Source organism: Panulirus ornatus, chromosome 6, assembly GCF_036320965.1.
Source record: "Panulirus ornatus isolate Po-2019 chromosome 6, ASM3632096v1, whole genome shotgun sequence".
In the NCBI taxonomy this organism is placed as follows: Eukaryota; Metazoa; Arthropoda; class Malacostraca; order Decapoda; family Palinuridae; genus Panulirus; species Panulirus ornatus.
This window is the reverse complement of record NC_092229.1, coordinates 6,126,930-6,149,681: the sequence shown is the minus strand read 5'-3', so window position 1 is coordinate 6,149,681 and position 22,752 is coordinate 6,126,930. Positions and strand designations below refer to the sequence as shown.

Below are 22,752 nucleotides of genomic sequence, written 5' to 3'. Positions count from 1 at the left end.
TTGAAGCTCTTGAGCATGACGGTACGACCCGTGACCAGACGGTACGACCCGTGATGACGACGGTACAACCCTTGAGTACGACGACACAACCCTTAAGTACGACTGCACGTAGACTCGTAAGCACGACGACTCGACTATGAAAACGACGGTACGACGACCCTTGAACACGAGGGTACTACGACCCTTTAACACGACGGGACGACTACCCTTGAACACGACGGGACGACGACCCTTGAACACGACGGGACGACGACCCTTGAACACGACAGGACGACTATAAGCGCAACAGTACGACCTACGATCACTCCTGGTACGATCCTTGTGTACGACTGTGCGACTCTCGAGCTCAGACGGTCCTACCCTTTGCTTTGCCCTGACCCCCAAAAGGTCAGGTCAAAAACCCAGCAGGCCATTATAGCCAAGGGCTGTAACCATCTTTCTTAAGGGCCGTCTTGACATCTGCCTCACGGACCTAACTCTTAGGCTAAAGGGTATAAAGCGTGTAGTTTTATCACTTATCATTTATTCTGTGGCCATAATCATCCTTATTCCATCTCGTGTAGAGCGATATACATTGTGGTTTCAGGTCAGGAAAGCAAATTCTGTCCGGATGATTATAGCAGGCCGGGGGTTGGGGGGGGGATAAGCCGAGTGTAGCGTGCGGTGGCGTGTGGCCAGGCAGTGAACTACTGGCTGTACGAGATCTCACAACCTATATGGATAAGGTGGGGATCCTTGGAAAATAATGGGAAGGGGTTGGAGTCGGTCTTACTCCATCTAAATATGTTGAATCAATTAGGGAAGAGCTGTAGTGGGCATGAAATTGGAAACATATATATATATATATATATATATATATATATATATATATATATATATATATATATATATATATATATATATATATGTATATGAAGGTTGAAGTTACAGTTCAGTAGGAGTTGAGATGAGTTCATTCAATATGCAATTTTCCCCTTACGCGTTGCATGTTAAATGAATTATTGGAACTCCTGCTGAATTGCGATTTTTACCTTCATAACTATCATCACAGACTGTCTCTCTCGCATATTGTCCTCCGGCAGATTACCTGTTCATAGACCATCGGATCTTCTGTTATCTGTCTTCGGCATGTACTGTCTTCAAGCAGATAACCTCATCGTGAACCATCAGGTCTTCACTGGTTTAGTGTCCTTTCCATATACTGTCCCCTAGCAGACGACCTCATCATAAATACCAGCAGGTCTTCTGTTATCTGTCTTTCCCATGTACTCACTCTGTGTCCGACAAAACTTAAGGGAATCCAGTCACAAGTGGGGAAGACCATGTAGATTCTTTTGATCCTCCTCGTTGATTCGAAACTCACTCAAGTTGTCCAATAAGGACAGACAGGTGGTACGTAACGGATGATTTGCTCGCTGCTGTGGTAAGGGACAGACGCACTTGAATATTGAGGTTGTACAGACGGTGGGAACGACCAGTGACCGTGGTGGAGGAAGGAGGAGGAGGGAAGGGGACGGAAAGGAACTATATATATATAAACACAGAAGATTTATCATTCTACTTTAATTTCATCTGAACTCGTGACATCATGATTTGCTGACAATTTCATTAAAATTCCACTGTAATTCACGTTAATAATGCGAGTTCATTATCATTTAATCACAAATTAACGCTTAAATGCCATGACAAACTCGTAAAAAATACATTTACTGTATCTAATAAGTGTCTGTTCACGTTAATGTTTCACAGAATGTTGAAATTCATCACTGACTATGATTTACGGGTAGTCATGGTGATTGTGCTGCGGGGAAAATAACAGAGCTGGTGGCGGAAAAAGTGGCGGTTATGTTCACCGTGTTCTGCTTACGAGGCTCCTTCGTCACTTAGAGATACGCTCTGTGTGTGTGTGTGTGTGTGTGTGTGTGTGTTCCGGCTTCTCTTGTTAAGTTGGGAGGGGAAGAAGGACCTCTCCTCCGCTTGTATTCTCACCTTTAACCTCCCCAAAAGGAATTAAAAAGATTCAAATATTGAAGGTATTATGATTTCATCGCATTAATATAGTTGGGTGTTTAGATCCATCGCGGTGGCAGCGAATATACTGCACCAGCGTAGTCTAAATTTTGGCAACAAGTTGTATGTTCTGTGCCGTGCCAAAGGAGTTTGGCAATGAGTTCTATATTATACGTTTTTTTTTTTTGTAGATTTTCTTCGTCGAAGGAATGTCGGCAAAGTAAACCAGTTGTTGTACATAATGGAGATATTGTTGAAGGAATTACGTTAACTTCGGAAAGACGAGAGATTTGACTGGTAGGCTATTCACAGTGGTGACCCAGAGTGGCTGAAGGTGATTGGGAACTGGGACTGTCAAGTAGAAGAGTTACGAGTGAAGGTGATTATAACAGGAGGGGGGGGGGGATAGATATAATGCATTGGATGTGATAATCTACGTGGAGGTGGACTGATAAGAGACGTGACGTGGAGTTGGACTGATAAGAGACGTGACGTGGAGATAGACTTAATGCGAGACGTCAAAGAAGAGTGAAGGGAAATCATCCTTGAAGGAGAGATCCATATTAAGAGTAACGACGAGTTGGGGTCAAAGACAACGACTGGTTCATCGCCAGTTTCATACCAGATTTAACGAATACAAAAATCGTTAATGACTGTTATGTGTCAGAATGATAACCTGCTGTTAAATGCTGCCTCGTTAACAACAGTTTATGACCTCGAGTGTGATTCGTCCGTCTCTCTTAACTCCTCGTTCGCAGTGTGTTGTGTAGAGGACGCTGCCACAGTCGCCAAAACTGGAGCAGACTGTGTTCTTGTGCTGGTGACCAGTGGAGCGGGTCTGGCTGCCTCGTCTGCCAGGAGCCACCCACACACACACACACCCACACACACACACACACACACACACACACACCACACACACACACACACACACACACACACACACACACACACGCACACACACACACACACACACTCCGCCGCTAACCAGGCGGCAAGGCGCACAATGCTGCATTAAGCAAGTGTCTACGGGTTTTGCACACACTAGGCAACATCGTCCGTGCTGATAAAAGAGATTAGAGCAAGCTTAACGAGGGAAGGGAGGGAGTGGATGAGTATGAGTAGAGATAGGGAGTGAGTGAGCTGGTGAAGGAGGGATGGGACTGGCTTGGGAGAGGGAGGGAGTGAGGGGAAGGTGAGAAGGAGTGGTTGGATGGAGAGGTGTTGACACAGGAGGCCCGCCCCACCCCCCGACACTGCACGCAATTATGGATAATTCTCTGAGCAAACACCAACGTCCTCAAGTGCCAGCTTGATTCTCCGCCTCGATCAAGCCTTGTCGTCGTCCCCTCCTCCTCCTCCTGTTGGTCCTACCTGTAAATTGATAACACGTACCATGTATGAAATATATGTATATATATATATATATATATATATATATATATATATATATATATATATATATATATATATATATATATATATATATGTATATGTGTGTGTGTGTGTCTGTGTCTGTGACTGTGTGTGTGTCTGTGTATGTAACTGTGTGTCTGTGTGTGTGTGTGTGTGTGTGTGTGTCTGTGGATGTGTGTGTGTATCTTGTTATCTGCTTGAGTATTTATGGATTCAAATTCCCACTTTTTTTTCCTCGTTCGAGGCTCCAGTCGCAGATAAAAGTCCACGTCACGGCCAGGCCTTAATGGAAATACAGGGAGGATTATGGAAGGGAAAAAGAAGAGACAAGGGAAAGTATTTACGGATATTAGATGAGTGAAAAACCTGTCCTCCATAATATGCCGGATCATAGTTATTGGGAAAGACATAAGAGGGCAGAGAGTTCCAAAGTTTCGAGGTGTAAGGAAAGAAACAGATATCAAAACGGCCCACCCTTGAGTTACCAACGGCCACACAGTAATCATCTGAAGCAGCAGCTTGCCGTGTATTGCGTGGTCTAGCTCGTGGTGGGGTTCACAGAGGCAGCCAGCCCTCAGGAGCAAAAATCAAAGTGATACCTATAGAAGGGTGAACCAACACTGCGGCCTAGGGCAAGCGGGTCAAGTTTTGAAGTCAGCCAACCTTACCGCCTACGAACCAACTCTGTCATCTAAGGAGCTAGACCCTCCCAGATGTAAGAACAGTGCTCTATTCAAGGACTAATCGATCCTCTTTTTTTTTTTTTTTTACATATAGACGGAGCAACTGTCAAGAGGAAAAGAAATTTCGACGTCTAAAGAGGACGCCTGGTTTTTTTAGTGGCAGACTTAACTATTTCGAGCATGTAAAATAGAGTTACCGTAATACCCAAGTATCTTCATCCAGTGGCATTACAGAACCGTCAAAGGAGAAAGGAAAGAGATGGATGGAAACTGGATCTTGGCAGGCGTTAAAAGTCGCTCTTGTATATGGTGTGTTGTGCATGACTTTATATAGAATCATGGAAAATCACGACACTTTAAAACACCAGCTTAGTTAACGTACCGGCGAAATGTTCCGTTTTGGTGTGGTGGTCGTGGAAGAGATGTATGTTTTTCTCACCAAGTTGCCGAATTGCCCGTCTAGACCAATGTTCAGAGGAAATTAATCCACCAGTAATTACGGCAGGAACTACACGTGTTTACTACGAATTGGTAATTAATCTGGACCAGCTGGAGTGAAGCATTTGCAGACTAACGCTCTTGCGGAAACAACCTAATAGTAATCCTATTAATCTCCAAAATTGTGGTTGTCTTTTGAATCGCAGAGACGAATTTTTACGATAGCCCATTGCAAATTTCCCCGCACCCTAGTGTTGAGTGGCTTCAAGGATAATTAGCGGTATTTAGCAGTATTTTATGAGATAATTGCATTAATTTCCACCGTATTATAACGGGGAGGGACTTATTTTCATCAGCTTTTAGCACTTTCTGGTGTTCGGACAGGCATTAGGAACAGGGAACCAGTAGGAACAGCGGAACGAACCATACCAGTGACATGGAATGAGGTTAGACCCCCGCCAGATCAATGATTGGCTGACTGGTTATTCAGGGCTGTCGACTGTCATTTAGGCCACCAGTCGAAACGCTTGAGCTCTTTCCCCAGTTAGTCAAGGTCATTCTAATACCATGCCTTCTCTCTCTCTCTCTCTCTCTCTCTCTCTCTCTCTCTCTCTCTCTCTCTCTCTCTCTCTCTCTCTCTCTCTCTCATATATATATATATGTATGGCCCTTGACAGCTGGACGAGGCTAGAGCACAGGTAGTAGGGACGTGAGGTCATAGACAAGGGACGTGTGGTGATACACTGCTGGGGTGGGGGAGGAGGGAGAGCTAGAGCGACTGGGTGGGGTCGCGAGTGGATTGCAGAGCCGGCCTGGAGAGTCTTCTAATCTCTTACAAGGGGATCAGGGGTCAGGCAGAGAGGCTCCCCAGACAGAGACAGAGGATTAGTGCGGACCACTGCGCCAGGTCTTACGGCTCCCGCTAATGTTCATGGGTCTTTGTCCCATCAAGGGTGAGGCGTTGCTTCTTATGGCAGACACCGAGATTGGAAAGGGTCTTCGTTGCAGATTTTATATATATATATATATATATATATATATATATATATATATATATATATATATATATATATATATATATATATATATATATTTATATATATTATTCATTTATTTATTATACTTTGTCGCTGTCTCCCCCGTCAGCGAGGTAGCACGAGGAAACAGACGAAAGAATGGTCCAACCCCCCCCTCCCCCCACATACACATGTATATACATACACACCCACATATGTACATATACATACCTATATATTTCAACGTATACATACATATACATACACAGGCATATACATATATACACATGTACATATTCATATTTGCTGCCCTCATTCATTCCCGTCGCCACCCCGCCACACATGTGTATATGTATATAATACACTGGATGTTAGAAAGACAAGGGTCCATGGCGAATTTAACATCAGAAAACCGAAGAAGAGCGTGCTGGTATATATTTCCAGGACTCACTAAGGCCACTGAAGACTGGGAAGGTGAGACTGATTATGGAATGAATATCTGGAAAGGTCAGGTGTCTCTCTACCACAGGCTGTCCGGGTCATCAAGTGTTCCGGAGGAAATCTGTCGCGTGTGGTGAACCCGTTGTCACACATCGTGAAAAGATGGCCTTCAAAATCGTCCCGGTATATATCTATATACGACTTCTAATGTCTTAGAATTCGGAAATACCCCATTACGAATATCTAATTCAGTTTCGTTCATCATATTAGGATCATTAACGAAGCTGGTGAATGTGTGTATCAACAACAAAGGTTTTTTTTGTTTTGTTTTTTTGGTGGGAGAGGAGAAAGTTTCGTAGAATCGAATTCAGTAATCGACTCGCGAAAAGACAAAGGTTTCAGTAGTTTTCCCCACATTTTGAAGAGAGAAAGGGAACTGAAAAAAAAGAGTCGTAAGTGGGATCTGAATCCTCATGCCAAGCATCATAGATATCTTGATCGCTCTCAGAGGGATGAGCGGCGAGTCTGATGTTATACTGACTGGCTGTCATGATATAACAGTAAGGCATGACCTGAGGTCAGCCTATCTTATCATCTGTATATACCTCAGATGAAGCAAAGAGGTTCTTATCAAAGATAGTCAGATGTATCTACTCTTAGCCAAAAGCGTTCCCATTCAATATGGACAGCAAATGCAGAGATGTGATTCATAGGACAGATGGGAGTACGGTAGTGAAGATGACATTATCAGGAGTTGGGAATTTGGAGAATTAAAGTTTTGGGAATGCGCGTGTCTCCTGACCTGTCGTACTCCCACCTATATGCAGAGATACACATTTTGGCGCGGTATCGGGATACACATGGAGGTATATGTCATGGCCAACCGATTGTCCAGTCAATGAATCGGCCACGTATGGCGCCTGGGTTCTCTTCTGCCGCAAGTGGCGGTGGAGAGAGAGAGAGAGAGAGAGAGAGAGAGAGAGAGAGAGAGAGAGAGAGAGAGAGAGAGAGAGAGAGAGAGAGAGAGCTTCCTCTTTCTCTCTCTCTCTCTGTCTCTTTCTCTCTTTCTCTATGGCCAGTGCAGATAGACAGCTGGGTTTTGCAGCGCCGTCGAGAGGCACAGCATACAAGGTGTGATGGTCTGTGTGTGTGTGTGTGTGTGTGTGTGTGTGTGTGTGTGTGTGTGCAGGGCAATTACTTTTACCCCAGTGTAATTATCTGGTACGTCGTGTGTGTGTGTGTGTGTCACCGTCTATCATTTCAGTTACATTTAAAGAGTTCGGCTCCAGCTGACGATTAACAGGGTTAATGAAGTAGTGATCACAGGGAGTGTGTCTGTATCTGGTGATCATGGATGCCATTAGATCACATTAGTCGTACTGGATCTTTATTTGGGGATGTTAAGATATCTGCATCTCTCTACCACACATCATACTCTCTTTGCCACACCTCCTCGTGTTCTCTGCGCCACAACTTATACCCCCCTCTCTCTCTCTCTCTCTCTCTCTCTCTCTCTCTCTCTCTCTCTCTCTCTCTCTCTCTCTCTCTCTCTCTCTCTCTCTTTCTCCCTACCGCACCTCGTATTTTCTCTATCACATCTATTTTCTCGACACACCTCATCTCTTCTCTGCACACCGCATCTTCTCTCTACCACACCTCATATTCTCTCTTTCTCTCTCTCGCACCTCATATTCCCTGAAGCGCACCTCATCTCCTCTCTACCACATCTCATAGATTTACGCCCTCCACCACACCTCGTTTTCTCTCTCTACTACACCTTCCCTACGCAGTCGTAAGATTAGATTACATCAATTACAATTTTACGAAACGTTTTTGTCTCAGACGAAAGACTGACTGCCCGTACACACCAGTGGCCCTGCCCTCCTGCACCAGCGCGTCTCAGATGGTTTTCGTAGAATTTCAGTATTAGATATTTTTTTTTTCCTCTATAAATTTGATTTCCTAAATGGCTACCATCCCAACCACTTCTTTCAGGGATATATATGAGTTGTATTTCTGCCGCATTGCCATCACACTGATCATTCATTCACTTTATTTACTTGTTTTTCTTATATATATAGATACTCATTTAATGGCCTTTCTCTTTTTTTTCTTTTTAGATCCCGTTGAAAGAAAGAAAAAAAGAAAAGGTCTTAGTGATGTACGTTTTTTATTTCCCCTCCGGTTAATACGGATAATTCTCCAGCAGCATTTGTTTTCCCCGTAACTATTTTGACGTATTTTCAGACGTAATGCTTAAGGCTGACTCCTGTCCAGCCATTAAAGGTGATCATCTTTGGGTATCTAGCCGTAAACACGCCTTATGGGGACTATCCTATGCGGATGTCACTATGTGGGATTTCTACTTTTTGCCTTCGTAGCCTAAATTAAAAAGAAGATGAGGAACAGGTACTGTGCATTGTGTAGCTGTATCTGGAGGTCCAACAGATGGGTACAGATCAACACTATTTTCATTGTAATGTCATAAACACTATATAATTCCAGTTTCAGTTTCTTCATTCATGTATGTCTCGCATAACGCAAAGTCTCACATTGCGTTTCACATGACAGTTTCAGCAGACTTCAGGCTTACCATTAAGTTTCACCTGTCGCTATGAAAAGTGTTCCCAATGAACATAAGTCAACTGGAAAGTTTCACACACGTTTCATATAACGGTATTACAAAAGTTTCCCATAGGTTTCGTTTAACACTGGAAACCTTCTTCAGTGAAAGGTTATTTCTTTTTCTACCAACAGCATCTGATGAGGCTTATAGCACAGCAGCTAACTGTGAGGCATACAACACAGCAGCTGAATGTGGATGTTCCAGCTCTGTGAGGCTTATAGCAGCTAAATGTGGATGTTCCTGCTTTGTGAGGCTTATAACACAGCAGCTGAATGTGGATGTTCCAGCTCTGTGAGGCTTATAACACAGCAGCTAACTGTGAGGCATATGACACTGCAGCTAAATGTGGATGTTCGTGCTCTGCGAGCCTTATAACACAGCAGCTAAGTAAGGTAGTATGTCAACTCTTATCAAAAGCTTCCAGTCACTCTTCTACTGGCGGTGCTGCACTACCAGCCTCCTGTCACCTCTCGTGTCAGTCTCCGACCTCTGATATTCTCTGTCTCAAGCATAGACACCAGGAAATGAGCCACGAGCATTATGCATCAGTTTTACCACAGCACGTGCCATGTATATTTAATGACCCTGTGACTTCTTTCTTTCTTTCTCCTGAGTGAAATGCAGGTGGAAAAAAAATATGTATAAGACTCATAAATAAACTGTATAATGATGAGAATTCTCGTATGATTCAGTGATAATGGAGTGGCATACTTAGGTTTTGAGAGTCTGGAGCGCGACGAGGGTCTGGGCAGAAGTGTTCATCCTCCGTCATCTGCTGTTAGTAGTGGGGGGATGAGTACGTGGGCATTAAAAGACATTGCTTAGTGACGCTTGCGGGTATTTACGTAGTAGGCCTGTGTTAAAGTGTTGCTAAGTAGGGTTGAGACTTGGGGTTAAACATCCTCATTATCTTCTCTTCGTCTCGGTGTTAAGTGCCTCGTGTCGTAGTTTCAAAGATTTAATTGGGTCTTATCTCGTCACGAAAGACTCGTTTCAAAATCTAATGTTTTTATCGTTTTATGTACTTCGTCTTTTTAGTAGAACAAAATCTATTCATCAAATTATTCGTAATAATCACTTTGTTATAATGATCTAGAAATTTAGTTTCGAAATCTAATTTCTTCCCAATTCCTCATTGTTTTCGTCTTTTTGTACTGTACTTTCAGTGTTTCAGAATCATTATACCAGCATCTTCAAGGGTTTCATCTTCACTGCAACCGTCATCTTCACTACACCTTCATCTTCGCCGAATCCTTATCTTCACTACACCTTCATCTTCGCCGAATCCTTATCTTCACTACACCTTCATCATCACTACACTCCAGTGTTTACCACAGCTTTATTTTCATTACACTCCTATCTCCACTCCGCCGTCATCTTCGCTACTTCTTCATGTTCGCTACTCTCGCTATTTGCGCTACATCCTTATCCTAAGAGTAGTATATTTCAACATTTATTTTCACCAAACCCGCATTATCACAGTACCCTTATGTTAAGTATGGTAGGCTTAATGAAGGCCGGCCACCCTCAGCCAGTTTTCAACTCAGATTATTCTGTATTCCTCACTGCAACGCCCTCACCAACACAGTAACCTTTACCTACGCTTGGTTCAAAAACCGACCCATCACATCACTTTTTTTTTGTTTTGTTTTTTATCGTTATTCTCTTGTTTCACCACACCCTCATATTCACCATTGCTGAGGTCATCACCGCACACTTCAACATCGCTGACCTTTAACCTTAACGGGTGAGGTCAAAGGTTAGATTTTTTTTTCCACAGAGAAAAATACATAGAGACACACAGTCACCATTATTGATATATAGAGACGGTTAGTTCTTTCTTGACTCGTATTTTCGGACGGTGAAAGGCAAAGCGATATATGCAAATCATTGTTATTCATATTACACCATACGAACTTTAAAGTACATTGTGATGTAAGTCCGACTTTCTGGCAATTTAAACACTCAGCCTTTAGACTGATTTAACGGAAATACAACACAGTGAAAATAGATAGGGGAACGTTTCTGTCAAAAAGATATAGATCTCAGTCAAAATCTCTTTCTCTCCGCCAAAAAAGATATAGATCCTCTCTCTCTCTCTCTCTCTCTCTCTCTCTCTCTCTCTCTCTCTCTCGACTGTGAGCTACCTACCCACCCACATAGGGGCGATGACTGACACAGGAGCAAGGCAAGCAACATGAACAACAGTCGTTCATATTGGGACAAACGCGCCTCTTTGATGTCCAGTTAGGAAACGTAAAAAGAAAAAATGAGAGAGAATAGTATTGACTTTACGACAGAACGACTTGTTAAAGATAGAATTCTATTTTGAGCAAATATCGTGATGGGAAATGTTGTCATTTTTTTTTGTTCAACAAGTTGTCAGAGTTTGTGTGTGTGTGTGTGTGTGTTGTACTGGGAGTGGGTGTGTGATACATGATCGTGTTGGAGGTTGGAGCTTTTCCTCAATGGATATGTAGTAATGTAATCGTACTTAATGCACATGTAAGGATGATTTGCGTTGCTAGACTCCACCTGCTTGAAGCTGCACCGCGAGTTATGGGAGCAACATTTGGCGAGGCTGTATATTCGACAGGCATGATAGTCAAGTCTCGTCAAAGAACTCCTTTCAAGAGAATCCCTCCTGCCCCTGCTACTGAGTGTAGCATAGCCTTGAAGCTGCGCGAATCTCTGTATATGGGATTCGCAAATTGTACATAGTCACTTTGATGTATAAAGTACTGAATCACGTATAATGCGTTGAAAACTAGAAACTGCTATCCACAGAAGGACCCCAGTGACTGGTCCGTTGTTTATATCGACCGCTGCATATACCCTTGTTCAGCCCATGGACAGCACGTCGCTCCCCCGTATACCACACGTCGATCTAGTTCATTTTCTCCCATTTACCGTCTCCCCTCTCCCCCTCCCCACCTCCCCAAAGTGTTGGAGACTCGGAGACCTCATCATGATCTCCCTTCCACTCCTTCAGGTTGGAGTACGAGCGCTGGGACGGCTGGAGCGAAGCCACTCGGAGGACGCAAACGACGGCGCTGACGGCGGTGCTGACCGGCCTCGAGGCAGCCACCAACTACAGCGTGCGGGTGAGGGCCTACACGGGCGCCGGTGACGGGCCCTGGTCGCCGCCCACGCTCTGCACAACTGAGGAAGATGGTACGTGAGTGTGTGTGTGTCTCTGTTTCCACATGTCGCCGTGAGGCGTAACACATCGTCGGGTCTTCCTAGGTTCTCCCAGGTCTCCTCCAAATCCTGAGTCTCCTCCTGGTACCGGCCCTTGCAGGGTTCATATGCTTGAAAGGCAATAGCTGGTTGTAAAGGACATATTAGGATAAGATACAATGCAGATGAGTGAAGGGGACTGGCTGGTACGAGAGAACCGAGTGGAAGAAAGGCTTGGAGGAGTTCTTTCTTATAATGAGCAGAAGTTTGTGGTGAGGTGGAACAGTGTGTGTGTGTGTGTGTGTGTGTGGTAGGAAGACGGCAGTGTAGGCAGTAGGTAAGGTTCTAGTATAAGGTGAGAGGGCAAAGGAGCACAGTGTGTGTTAAGAGGCATCATAATTGTGAGGAGCTATAGTTTCAATGGTGAGGAACTGGGGCATCGAGGACCTTAGGGCAACGGTATGTCATGGGAGGCATCGGCACACGAGGTAAGCGATGCCTGGGCAGCAGCAGCAGCAGCACCGCAGGAGGCAGGAGGTATAGTAAACACAGACCACTTATAGTTCCAGGACGGCCGGGCAGTGTGAGGGGCGTGGTGTCCGGCCCAGGCTCCTTCATCGTGTCGTGGGCGCCGCCCGCCAGACCCGGCGGCCGCATCATGTCCTACACGGTGACGTGGCGGGTTGTGGAGGCGCGGATGGGCGGCCGCGGGCGGGAGGGCGTCACCACCGTGGCCGGCTCCGTCACCGTGGGTGCAGGTAAGGACGTCCCTAGCAGTCAAACACAAGCCCTTGAGAAGACAGAAGGTGCAAGAGGGAGAAATAGACCTCTTACCTAATGCCCTCTTGATGGTTCTTCAGGTTGATAACGTGTTGGGGAGCTTGGTGGAAGTGGAGGTGGTGGCGGCGACCAGAGTGGGGGAGGGGCCGCCTGCGGCAGCGAGGGTGACCCTCACCAACACGGTGCCCGCAGCCATCTACTCCATCTCGGCCACTGTGAGGGCTGAGCGAGGCCGGGACGTGACGCTGGCCTGTGGCCACGTGGGCCAGCCTCGGCCCCACTTGGTGTGGACCTACCAAGGGCGTCAGGTAAACGGCGAGGGGCGTCTGGTGAAGGGCGACGGCGGCCTGGTGGTGCAAGAGGCCCAACGACAGGACTCCGGCAACTACACTTGCACCGTCACCAACAAACATGGCACGGACCACATCACCTACTCCCTCACAGTCCTCGGTACGTGGCCACTGGAGTACATTGCGTCGTATAGTGTCATTCCACATGATCTAATGTGCATGTCATCCCTTAGCACCATCTTACAGTCCTACATGACCACGGACCTTTTCCTTTACCTCCCCTCCGGCAGTGCCTCCGTCAGCGCCGCTGGTGCTGGCCTCCTCGTCATCGGAACGCAGCGTTCAGGTGCAGTGGAAGCAGGGCGACACCGGCGGCGCCCCTATCACCGGGTACACCCTGTACTACCGCAAGGACCATGGTGCCTGGACCCAGATCCAGGTCCATCGACACGCCCACGCCCACACTCTTGAGGTAAAGCCCGTTACTCACGTGCATTTGGCGAGTACCCCCGCCAATACACACCCTCCCTTCCTCTCGACGCCATGCCTGCTGACGTCACCCTGTGCTCCCGGAATAACAGACAACCTCGCTCGACGTAACCCAGAGTCGTAACATATTGACACTGTCGCAATCAGACCAGAGCTTATCCCCTGAGATATCACCCACTACCACACCCTTTGGTAAGGCCTACACACACTACCATTGTGACGTATTCTCCTTAACCCAGTTCATGCAATCTTTCGTCTTGTGATTCCCCCACTTCCCACACCTGGTGAGTGTCCATTTGATACCTAGTAGACTACAGTCGTGTTGATTTTTCCAGTTCATGTTGTGGCTTAGCTCTTATGCTTAGCCTGAATCTTCGACTGGTCTGTGGAGCGGCGTCTTTTTTCAGATATTCAACATAATATTTTTTCAGAATTCGCAATAATACATTGGATATTCTTGTCAAAATTTGCCGTTCTCATACCAGAAGGAAGATTGCAAATGAGATATTGAAGTGGGCATATATCAGGACTGAACCATCAGTATTTTGTGGTACATTTTGTTTAGTTTATGACGTGCTTAAGAGACACTGACTTAGCTGTCGACATGAATTTGGCAAATCATACTAACAGAACGCAAATATTACATATTCGTACAGGATTTGCTCAGAACCAGTAGACAGTGTGTTTGATATATACATGAAGAGGATTTTCAACGTCAGTCGTAGACGGAAACATATAATCCATCTGCACCGAAACCTGAGTAATTAGAATATAGATTACCAAGAAAGACTGGCAACATGTCGTGTGTACGATTCCAAGTGTGACCTTCCGGATTAGATAAAGGAATATTTATACATCGAAGTAATGCCTCATCTCTCCCCGGTAAAAGCACGCTGTGCTGGTCAGGTATTCGATTAGCGTAATGGGTTTACTGAGCACTGTGTGCTGTCTCTAGATTCGTCCTGTCCCTAACATTGACGGAATCTGTCTCGTGAAGCAGAGGGACGTAAGTAACACCTCAGGGTCTGTCCCTGATGGCTTCATCTTATCCCTGAGAGGTAGGGCTGACGGCACGGGCTGTAAACTTAAGGGTGACCCGGGACAACACTATAGGGAAGGGGCATCCATCCACTTATTTCCCTAAGGCGAGCCCAGTCAAGAGGCGATTTCTCAACGGGCGAGAGCCTTCACCCCCAAGTCCCTCTCCAAGAGCTGGTGCATGGCTTCTTGCGGTTGTGTCTTCTTGCACCGCGGCTCGCGATCTTAATGGTTGATGGCGGCTGTTACATTTACCTCCGTGATTACTATTGGGTCTGATGCGTGGTGGACCTCGAGGTGCCTAGCCCCCAGAAGGGGCGGCAGCAGGAGTGGACGAGGTGAGAGATAGGATATTTGTCGCGCGCTGAGGTGCCTCCTCTTCAGTAGGACCTGCTGGTGGGTAGTTCATCTCCCGGAGCTCCTGTGAAGCGTAGGGGTGTCAGATGTGTCGGGAAAGGTCGCAGGCTGTTTCTTTTGTTTACATACGTCGAGAGAGAGAGAAAAAAAAGAGAGCTAATAGACTTTCAGAACATTCGTTTCAAATCCCCTTCAATCTCTGATCTTTTGTTCTTCCGCCCCAGTTGCCCGTCACAGTGTAGGGTCGCCTGATCCGGCGGTGTTCCTGGGACATTTTTTTATGGTACGTCAGTTGGCTGTATTTGTTGTCGTCATCACTGATAACGTTATATCGGCACCCGTTGACAGTCCTCATCTGGACGCAGACGAAGGATTTATCATACGACGTGACACTCCTCATTTGTGGTTCTCTGCTGATTACATTCTCATGGCAGAACCAGAGCCAAAAGCCTTCATGGTAGCACTACACCCACATCTTCATGGTAGCACTACACCCACTTCTTCATGGATGCCCTACAGCCACACCTTCATGGTAGCACTACACTACACCCACACCTTCATTGGAGCACTACACCCACGCTGTTTTATGCTGCACTACACCCACGCTGTTTTATGCTATCGTATGTGTAGATTGAAGGTATTTTAGAGGGCTTTAAAGGTCGCTTTCCAGGACCTTTATAGATTATACACTTAGTTCAAAGCATTCGTTCAAAAGAAGCGACCTATCAGCCTCAGAGTATGATCAAGGTGCATCAGGATCAAAGGCATCGGCCGGGTATATATATATATATATATATATATATATATATATATATATATATATATATATATATATATATAAAGCAAAAGTCTATCAGTTTTATGAGAGAGAGAGAGAGAGAGAGAGAGAGAGAGAGAGAGAGAGAGAGAGAGAGAGAGAAACCAACGCACATCGCCTGAATTTCAACACATCATCATTACATGGAGGTATGACGCCAGGAACAACAGAGGAAGTGTGTTCAGTCGTGGGGCAAGCTGGATGGTTCGTGATACTGTGGTCTGTGTGGCTGCAGTGTCCATCCAGGCTACCCTGACCTTAACCTCAGGTCACTGTGACCTTATCGATCCTGACCCCCTCCCAGGGTCACCAACAGAATGCGGGGTCCGAGTATGCTGTGTGAGGTATGCTAGCAGTAGTATAGCTGGGAATGGTTGTTATGATATACAAAATAAGTATGACTATACGCTGTGTTAGATATGGTAGTATACTGGTTTGGTGACTATACTTAATGGTATATGCTGGCTTGGTATATTGGTAGTCTGGTTCATTATGTGTGTAAAGCTAAGGCCAAGAATGATGGTATGCTGGCTAGATATGACGGTGTGTTTGTTAAGTACGGTGGTATACTGTATAGATATGGTGGTATACTGGTTTGGCACGTGAAGGGTCCAGCATATTGTAGTCAGTCAGTGGCGGCCTCACACCTCCTCTGCTGAAGACTCTCTCGAAGCCTTGGACACATTAAACCAATGAACCATCGAGTCGAAACATTGTCTTGGGAGAACAATTCAATATATATTTTTTTTTTTCACGAGATCTGAATAGTAAGAGTGGTTGGTAAGGCACGATAGCAGCACAGGGAATCCCTCTGCCTATTAAGAGCAAGCTACATATTTGAAAAAAAAAAAAAGTATATAAAAAAATATGAAGAAAAAGAAGATTATAGTACGAATGATTCCGACCACTCGAAAAGGTTTCGAAGCAGGTCTGATGTACGTTGGCAATTCGCTCTCGCTCTATCTCTGCCAGTAATGGACGTCTCATTTCAAGCTTGGCTGAGCGCTGGTCTTTATGGATTGAGTACTTTAAGTAATTTCATTTGGCTGATTTTTTTTTCCCCCCTGGTCGCTTCTGTCGACCCAACGATGATTCAGTCTGCTACATCCCACTTCGGAGGTAGAGAGAGCGGCAGGGACCAAACCGAAAGAGTAGAGAGGTCTTGGAGATTTTGGCATCGTAAGGGAGCTGTTGAAATTTGTTGGTGAGGTCGTGGTATAAGGTGGGGAGGAGAGAGTAAGCCACTTGTGGTTGTGTCTACATCTGGTGCATAACACTTGACTGGAAGAATAATCACGCCAACCGTAATGGAAAAAAAAAAAAAAGAAATTCGGGACATTTAGACAAGACTTTTAGCTCACGATATGAGATATGGAATCACAGACTCCAGGCATAATGTTCTGCCCTCAACCATGTTATCATGACCCAGACATAACGTGAGTTTAATCTCAGTGCTGGCAACATAACCCTCGTACAGAGTAAGGCAGTAAGCGACGTCTGTTGAGTTAATGATAAAATGTTTTTCGTACATTTCAGAAATGTTGGGAGGCGACGACCCGTGGGGGTTTGGTGGTGGTGCTGGTGTGCGGTAGTGGCAGGGATGGCGATGGAGAGTAAATATTGTTAAACATGAGGGTAAAGTGTATTCGGGATTAACTTGTCGAGTGGGAGGGAGGGCGGCAGGCACCTGGTAGAGTGGCGGAAAATAAGACGAATGGCGTAATTCGTGGCAGGACGAGATGGGAGAGAGGCGGATGTGTTGTGAGAGACGTGGTCCAGAACGTGGGGCAGGAAGTTTCGTGTGGGATGTCGGATAAGAGACGCGAGGGTGAGGGGTTGTAAGGCAGGAGGGAGAGAGGAGGCGTTGAGGAAGTGGAGTGGGAGTGTAATAGAAGGTTTATCTAGGACGGAGGTTGTGTAGCAAGAGACATACAGCAGTCAGGGAGTAGGAGGCACACTAGGGATGGTTGGTAGTGAGGTAAGACCCGCTGGGCCGGGCAAGGTGAATGCTGAATAGCAGTAAACGAGTCTCCAAGACGGCGAATGAGAGATGCGCATTACGTGGTCGCCAACCACCAAAATTGGACCTGTGTTGGCTGAACCCTCTCAGATATTTCCATACGTCTTGCGCCATTACGGTCTCTTGGGATAACTAGAACACAAAATACGCCGCATTGATATCAGAATTTCTCCGTCGGTAAATAGAATTATACACCAAATTCACTTTTTCCTTAATGGGTTTCAAAAGTAGAGTAGATGAGGACAGCAGATGATCGACATGTTTTAGCGCGTCAGCTTGGAAGAGGGTCGGCTGCATGGCCTCCACTCCCTCCGCCAGAGGGTCGGCTGCATGGCCTCCACTCCCTCCGCCAGAGGGTCGGCTGCATGGCCTCCACTCCCTCCGCCAGGTGAAGGCAAACCTTCGATTTCAAAATGTCATATTTTCCGATTTTGTTTTTTCCCCTTACTTCTTTTTTTTTTTCTCTCATGAACCATCGCTCGCAGCCGTGGATAACGAACCTCGACAGTGGACACTGGTACACGAACCGAATGAGCGACGAAGGTACATGCGAGACGTAAGACATGAATTGGGATCAGGCGCGGTCCTTTCCTCGCGTGCCAGCAGATCAAACATCAAAAAAAAAAAAAAATTCTTCAGAAGTATAAGAAAAGGAGGAAAGCCAAAAGCCGACTATTCATCGCCACTTCCTGCATTCTCATTAATTTGCATGAAATAAAAGAAAAAAGATTGTGTGTTCCATGCTCTCTCTCTCTCTCTCTCTCTCTCTCTCTCTCTCTCTCTCTCTCTCTCTCTCTCTCTCTCTCTCTCTCTCTCTCTCAAGATACGCAACACAGGTTCATTGACGAGCTATGTAATTTTTTTTTTTTTTTTATTTTTTGTCCCTTTGTGACCAGGTATACCTTATGTACACCCCCCCAGTGTGATGAACTTTTTAGGGAAAACATCTCAAAATTCCACAAACTAAGCCCCAGGTGGTTTAATAGCACCCAGCACGACCTCCCCTGCTGGGATGAAGTGGTCATGAAAGGCTTTTTTGATTTTTCTGATCAAAGATTCTCCGACTTCTTCATCTGGAAGCTGGGGACGCTGTGAGGCGTTTGAATAGAAAGTGAATTTGGATGCATGGTGTTGAGTTAGGCCGGGTTAGCTCCCTCCTCCTTGAACACAGCAGCACGATCTTTGAGGACGACGGTACGATCTTTGAGGACGACGGTACGATCCTTGAGCACGACGGTACGATCCTTGAGCGCGGCGGTACGATCCTTGAGCAGGACGGTACGATCCTTGAGCAGGACGGTACGATCTTTGAGCACGACGGTACGATCCTTGAGCAGGACGGTACGATCCTTGAGCAGGACGGTACGATCTTTGAGCACGGCGGTACGATCCTTGAGCACGACGATCACAATCTCTCTCTCTCTCTCTCTCTCTCTCTCTCTCTCTCTCTCTCTCTCTCTCTCTCTCTCTCTCTCTCTCTCTCTCTCTCTCTCTCTCTCTCTCTCTCTCATGGCGACGCACAACCTCTTGTGGGAGAGTGTATCATCAGCTACATGTTCTTTCTCACCTTACAAAAATTTACAAACGCTGGCCAGACGGTACAGTGGGCAAACCTCGTCGCATCTTTAGACCAAAATAGATATCAGCTCTTGTTCCTCTCTGATGTTTAGAGGCATTTTCACGGCGACAGTTGAATGATGAGTTTGGATGTTGATGACAATAGTAAAAGCAGGAGGAGTTAGGGTATGTAGAGGTTCCAAGGTCGGTGATATATATATATATACATATATATATATATATATATATATATATATATATATATATATATATATATATATATATATATATATATATATATTTTTTTTTTTTTTTTTTTTTTTTCATACTTTGTCGCTGTCTCCCGCGTTTGCGAGGTAGCGCAAGGAAACAGACGAAAGAAATGGCCCAACCCCCCCCCCCATACACATGTACATACGTCCACACACGCAAATATACATACCTACACAGCCTTCCATGGTTTACCCCAGACGCTTCACATGCCTTGATTCAATCCACTGACAGCACGTCAACCCCTGTATACCACATCGCTCCAATTCACTCTATTCCTTGCCCTCCTTTCACCCTCCTGCATGTTCAGGCCCCGATCACACAAAATCTTTTTCACTCCATCTTTCCACCTCCAATTTGGTCTCCCTCTTCTCCTCGTTCCCTCCACCTCCGACACATATATCCTCTTGGTCAATCTTTCCTCACTCATTCTCTCCATGTGCCCAAACCATTTCAAAACACCCTCTTCTGCTCTCTCAACCACGCTCTTTTTATTTCCACACATCTCTCTTACCCTTACGTTACTTACTCGATCAAACCACCTCACACCACACATTGTCCTCAAACATCTCATTTCCAGCACATCCATCCTCCTGCGCACATCTTTATCCATAGCCCACGCCTCGCAACCATACAACATTGTTGGAACCACTATTCCTTCAAACATACCCATTTTTGCTTTCCGAGATAATGTTCTCGACTTCCACACATTTTTCAAGGCTCCCAAAATTTTCGCCCCCTCCCCCACCCTATGATCCACTTCCGCTTCCATGGTTCCATCCGCTGACAGATCCACTCCCAGATATCTAAAACACTTCACTTCCTCCAGTTTTTCTCCATTCAAACTCACCTCCCAATTGACTTGACCCTCACCCCTACTGTACCTAATAACATATATATATGTGTGTGTGTGTGTGTGTGTGTGTGTGTGTGTGTGTGTGTGTGTGCAGTAGTGGTAGATCTTAATGAGATGTAGACCATTGACTTAAGATATCTTTGGATATGAAAATCTTGATATTTTCTTCTTTTTTTTTCCCCGGAGAGGGAATATTTGAACTGACTGATCGACTCCCGGACCTGCATTTGAACGCGTTTAAAAATTTAATGGCCGGTACAGTTATTATGGGGGGGGGGGGAGGGAAATGTATATATATATATATATATATATCCCCACGACGTTATTCAGCGTGCAGTGCCATTTTCAGACTATGAATATGAATTAGCTCATTAATCTGCCTGAAAAGATATACACAGTGTGGGTTTTTTTTTCCTGCCTCTCTCTCTCTCTCTCTCTCTCTCTCTCTCTCTCTCTCTCTCTCTCTCTCTCTCTCTCTCTCTCTCTCTCTCTCTAGGTGTGTACCTATCTTTCTGTCTCTCTGTGTACCTATCTATCTACCTATCTATCTGTCTATCTTTCTGTCTGTCTGTCTATCTATCTATCTAGCTATCTGTTGTCTATCTATCTATCTATCTATCTACTGTCTATCTATCTCTCTTTCTATCTATGTCTCTTTCTATCTATCTCCCTATCTCTCACTATCGTTCATCGGCACGTAGCGGCATCGCAATTCATCCCTCACGGTTCTCTCTGGTGGGGTGGGTCGGGTCGCGCCGCCCTGTCGCCACTGAGGGGGGGGGGGGGGATATATAGCGCGGGCAAACCATCGACGAATGAGGGAGGTGGATGCCAGTGTGGGTGATCACCCCCTCACCTCACCCCAGCCACGATTATGACCTGCTCCATCACTCCTGTTAGTGGACGAGGCCGTTCAGGGCTCAGAAAGCGGGAATGGCCTCGTTCGTGATTCGTCTGGCAGGGTAATGAGGGCGACCTGATGTCTTGACGTGTTTACATTATATGCGGAGGGTTGGGGGGGGGGGGCGCTCGAGGGGCCTAGTGATTTCCCAAGACGCGGCTTAATGCAGCCCTAAGGGCAAGAGACGTCACTCTGTATTATAGGCTAAGGAACGGTTCTACTTTATGGTTTTATAAGTGGCACTTAGAAGGCTTAAGTAATACCGAGTGTGTGGTTTTATAAGTGGAACTGAGATGGTTTAAGTAATACCGAGTGTGCGGTTCTACAAGTGGAACAGAAAGGGTTTAAGTAATACTGAGTGTTTTATTCTAAGGATGTGTTTCTTTGAGGGAGATCAGGTCCGATCACACTTCACTGCAGGACATCTACTTAACACTTTACAACAGAGGCCTTGTCCACCCCGACCCCCTCAACCAGGTGGATTGCTCCCCCTCTCCCACCCTGCTGGATACATGCCTGAGAAAACCCACAATGTAAAGCTATTCACTTCTCAGTAGTATCCAGTCTCTCGGTGACACCTTCCAATCCCACGTGTCAGAGGATCAGACCCTCCACTATCCTCTTCGTGCGTGCCGAGGAAATCCAATCCTGTTATGCCCACCTTCCTTTCAGTCCCAACACATGTCACTTATTTTTTTCCCCTCCCCCTCATGCTGCCCCTCCCTCAACCACCACTCCCTCAACTACCACTCCCTCAACCACTCCCTCAACCACCACTCCCTTGTTTCAAGTAAGCTTTTTCCTTGATCTCAGCCTTCTCCTTCCTCATTCCTCATATTTGTCGTAGTTCCTTACCATCTTCTTCTTTTTACCCTTCATTTACAACACCTGTTGTTACTCGAGTGATCTACAAAAATAACGGTGTCCTCATTCAGTCATTCTTTGTATTTAACCCCACAAATCAACAAGTCCATCGTAGAGTTAAAGATAAATAAAATCCCCTTGGGAAGAGCAGATGCCTCAGTGGTTTAGAATTATATACTGAAAGGATTCCATTTGAATATCAGTCGTCAGAGGGAACAGATAACGAGGCTACTGCAGGATAAGCTAATATATATCAAGGGAATTGATGCATGGCTTCTACAGGTAGAGTGGCGGATGTGCAGTAAGGAATGGAAAGTGATGGTGTGCTGAGTGATGTAGGCGGGACTGGTCAACAGGAGGAAAGAAAACGGGAAAAATACTCCCTTTTATATATATATATATATATATATATATATATATATATATATATATATATATATATATATATATATATATATATGCGTAGATCCATGTAGGCGGCTTGAGGCAACAGAACGGTGAAGAAAAAGGAGGGGTGAGGGAGATGTGGTAAGAGGAGGGGAGAGATAAGAGGAATTAGAGAGAGACGGGAAAAACAGATCAGGGAGGCCCAGAGGGGAGAGAAGAACTGATAAAAAAAAAAGGGTGGTGGGGGAAGGAGAGCAAAGGAGGAGCAAAAAAATGGGAGAATAAGAGAAGAAATAAAGATGGGTTTTCCTTCCTT

At 45.5% G+C, this 22,752-nt stretch overlaps 1 protein-coding gene across 1 annotated transcript in view; it reads left to right on the top strand.

The window, feature by feature from the left end:
* LOC139749264 (cell adhesion molecule Dscam2-like) overlaps nucleotides 1-22,752 on the top strand; it is a 468,747-nt gene that overhangs the window by 400,747 nt on the left and 45,248 nt on the right. The window contains 4 exon segments of the mRNA XM_071663001.1: nucleotides 11,623-11,804; nucleotides 12,374-12,616; nucleotides 12,648-13,040; nucleotides 13,171-13,352. Coding sequence (XP_071519102.1) covers nucleotides 11,623-11,804; nucleotides 12,374-12,616; nucleotides 12,648-13,040; nucleotides 13,171-13,352 — 1,000 coding nt within the window.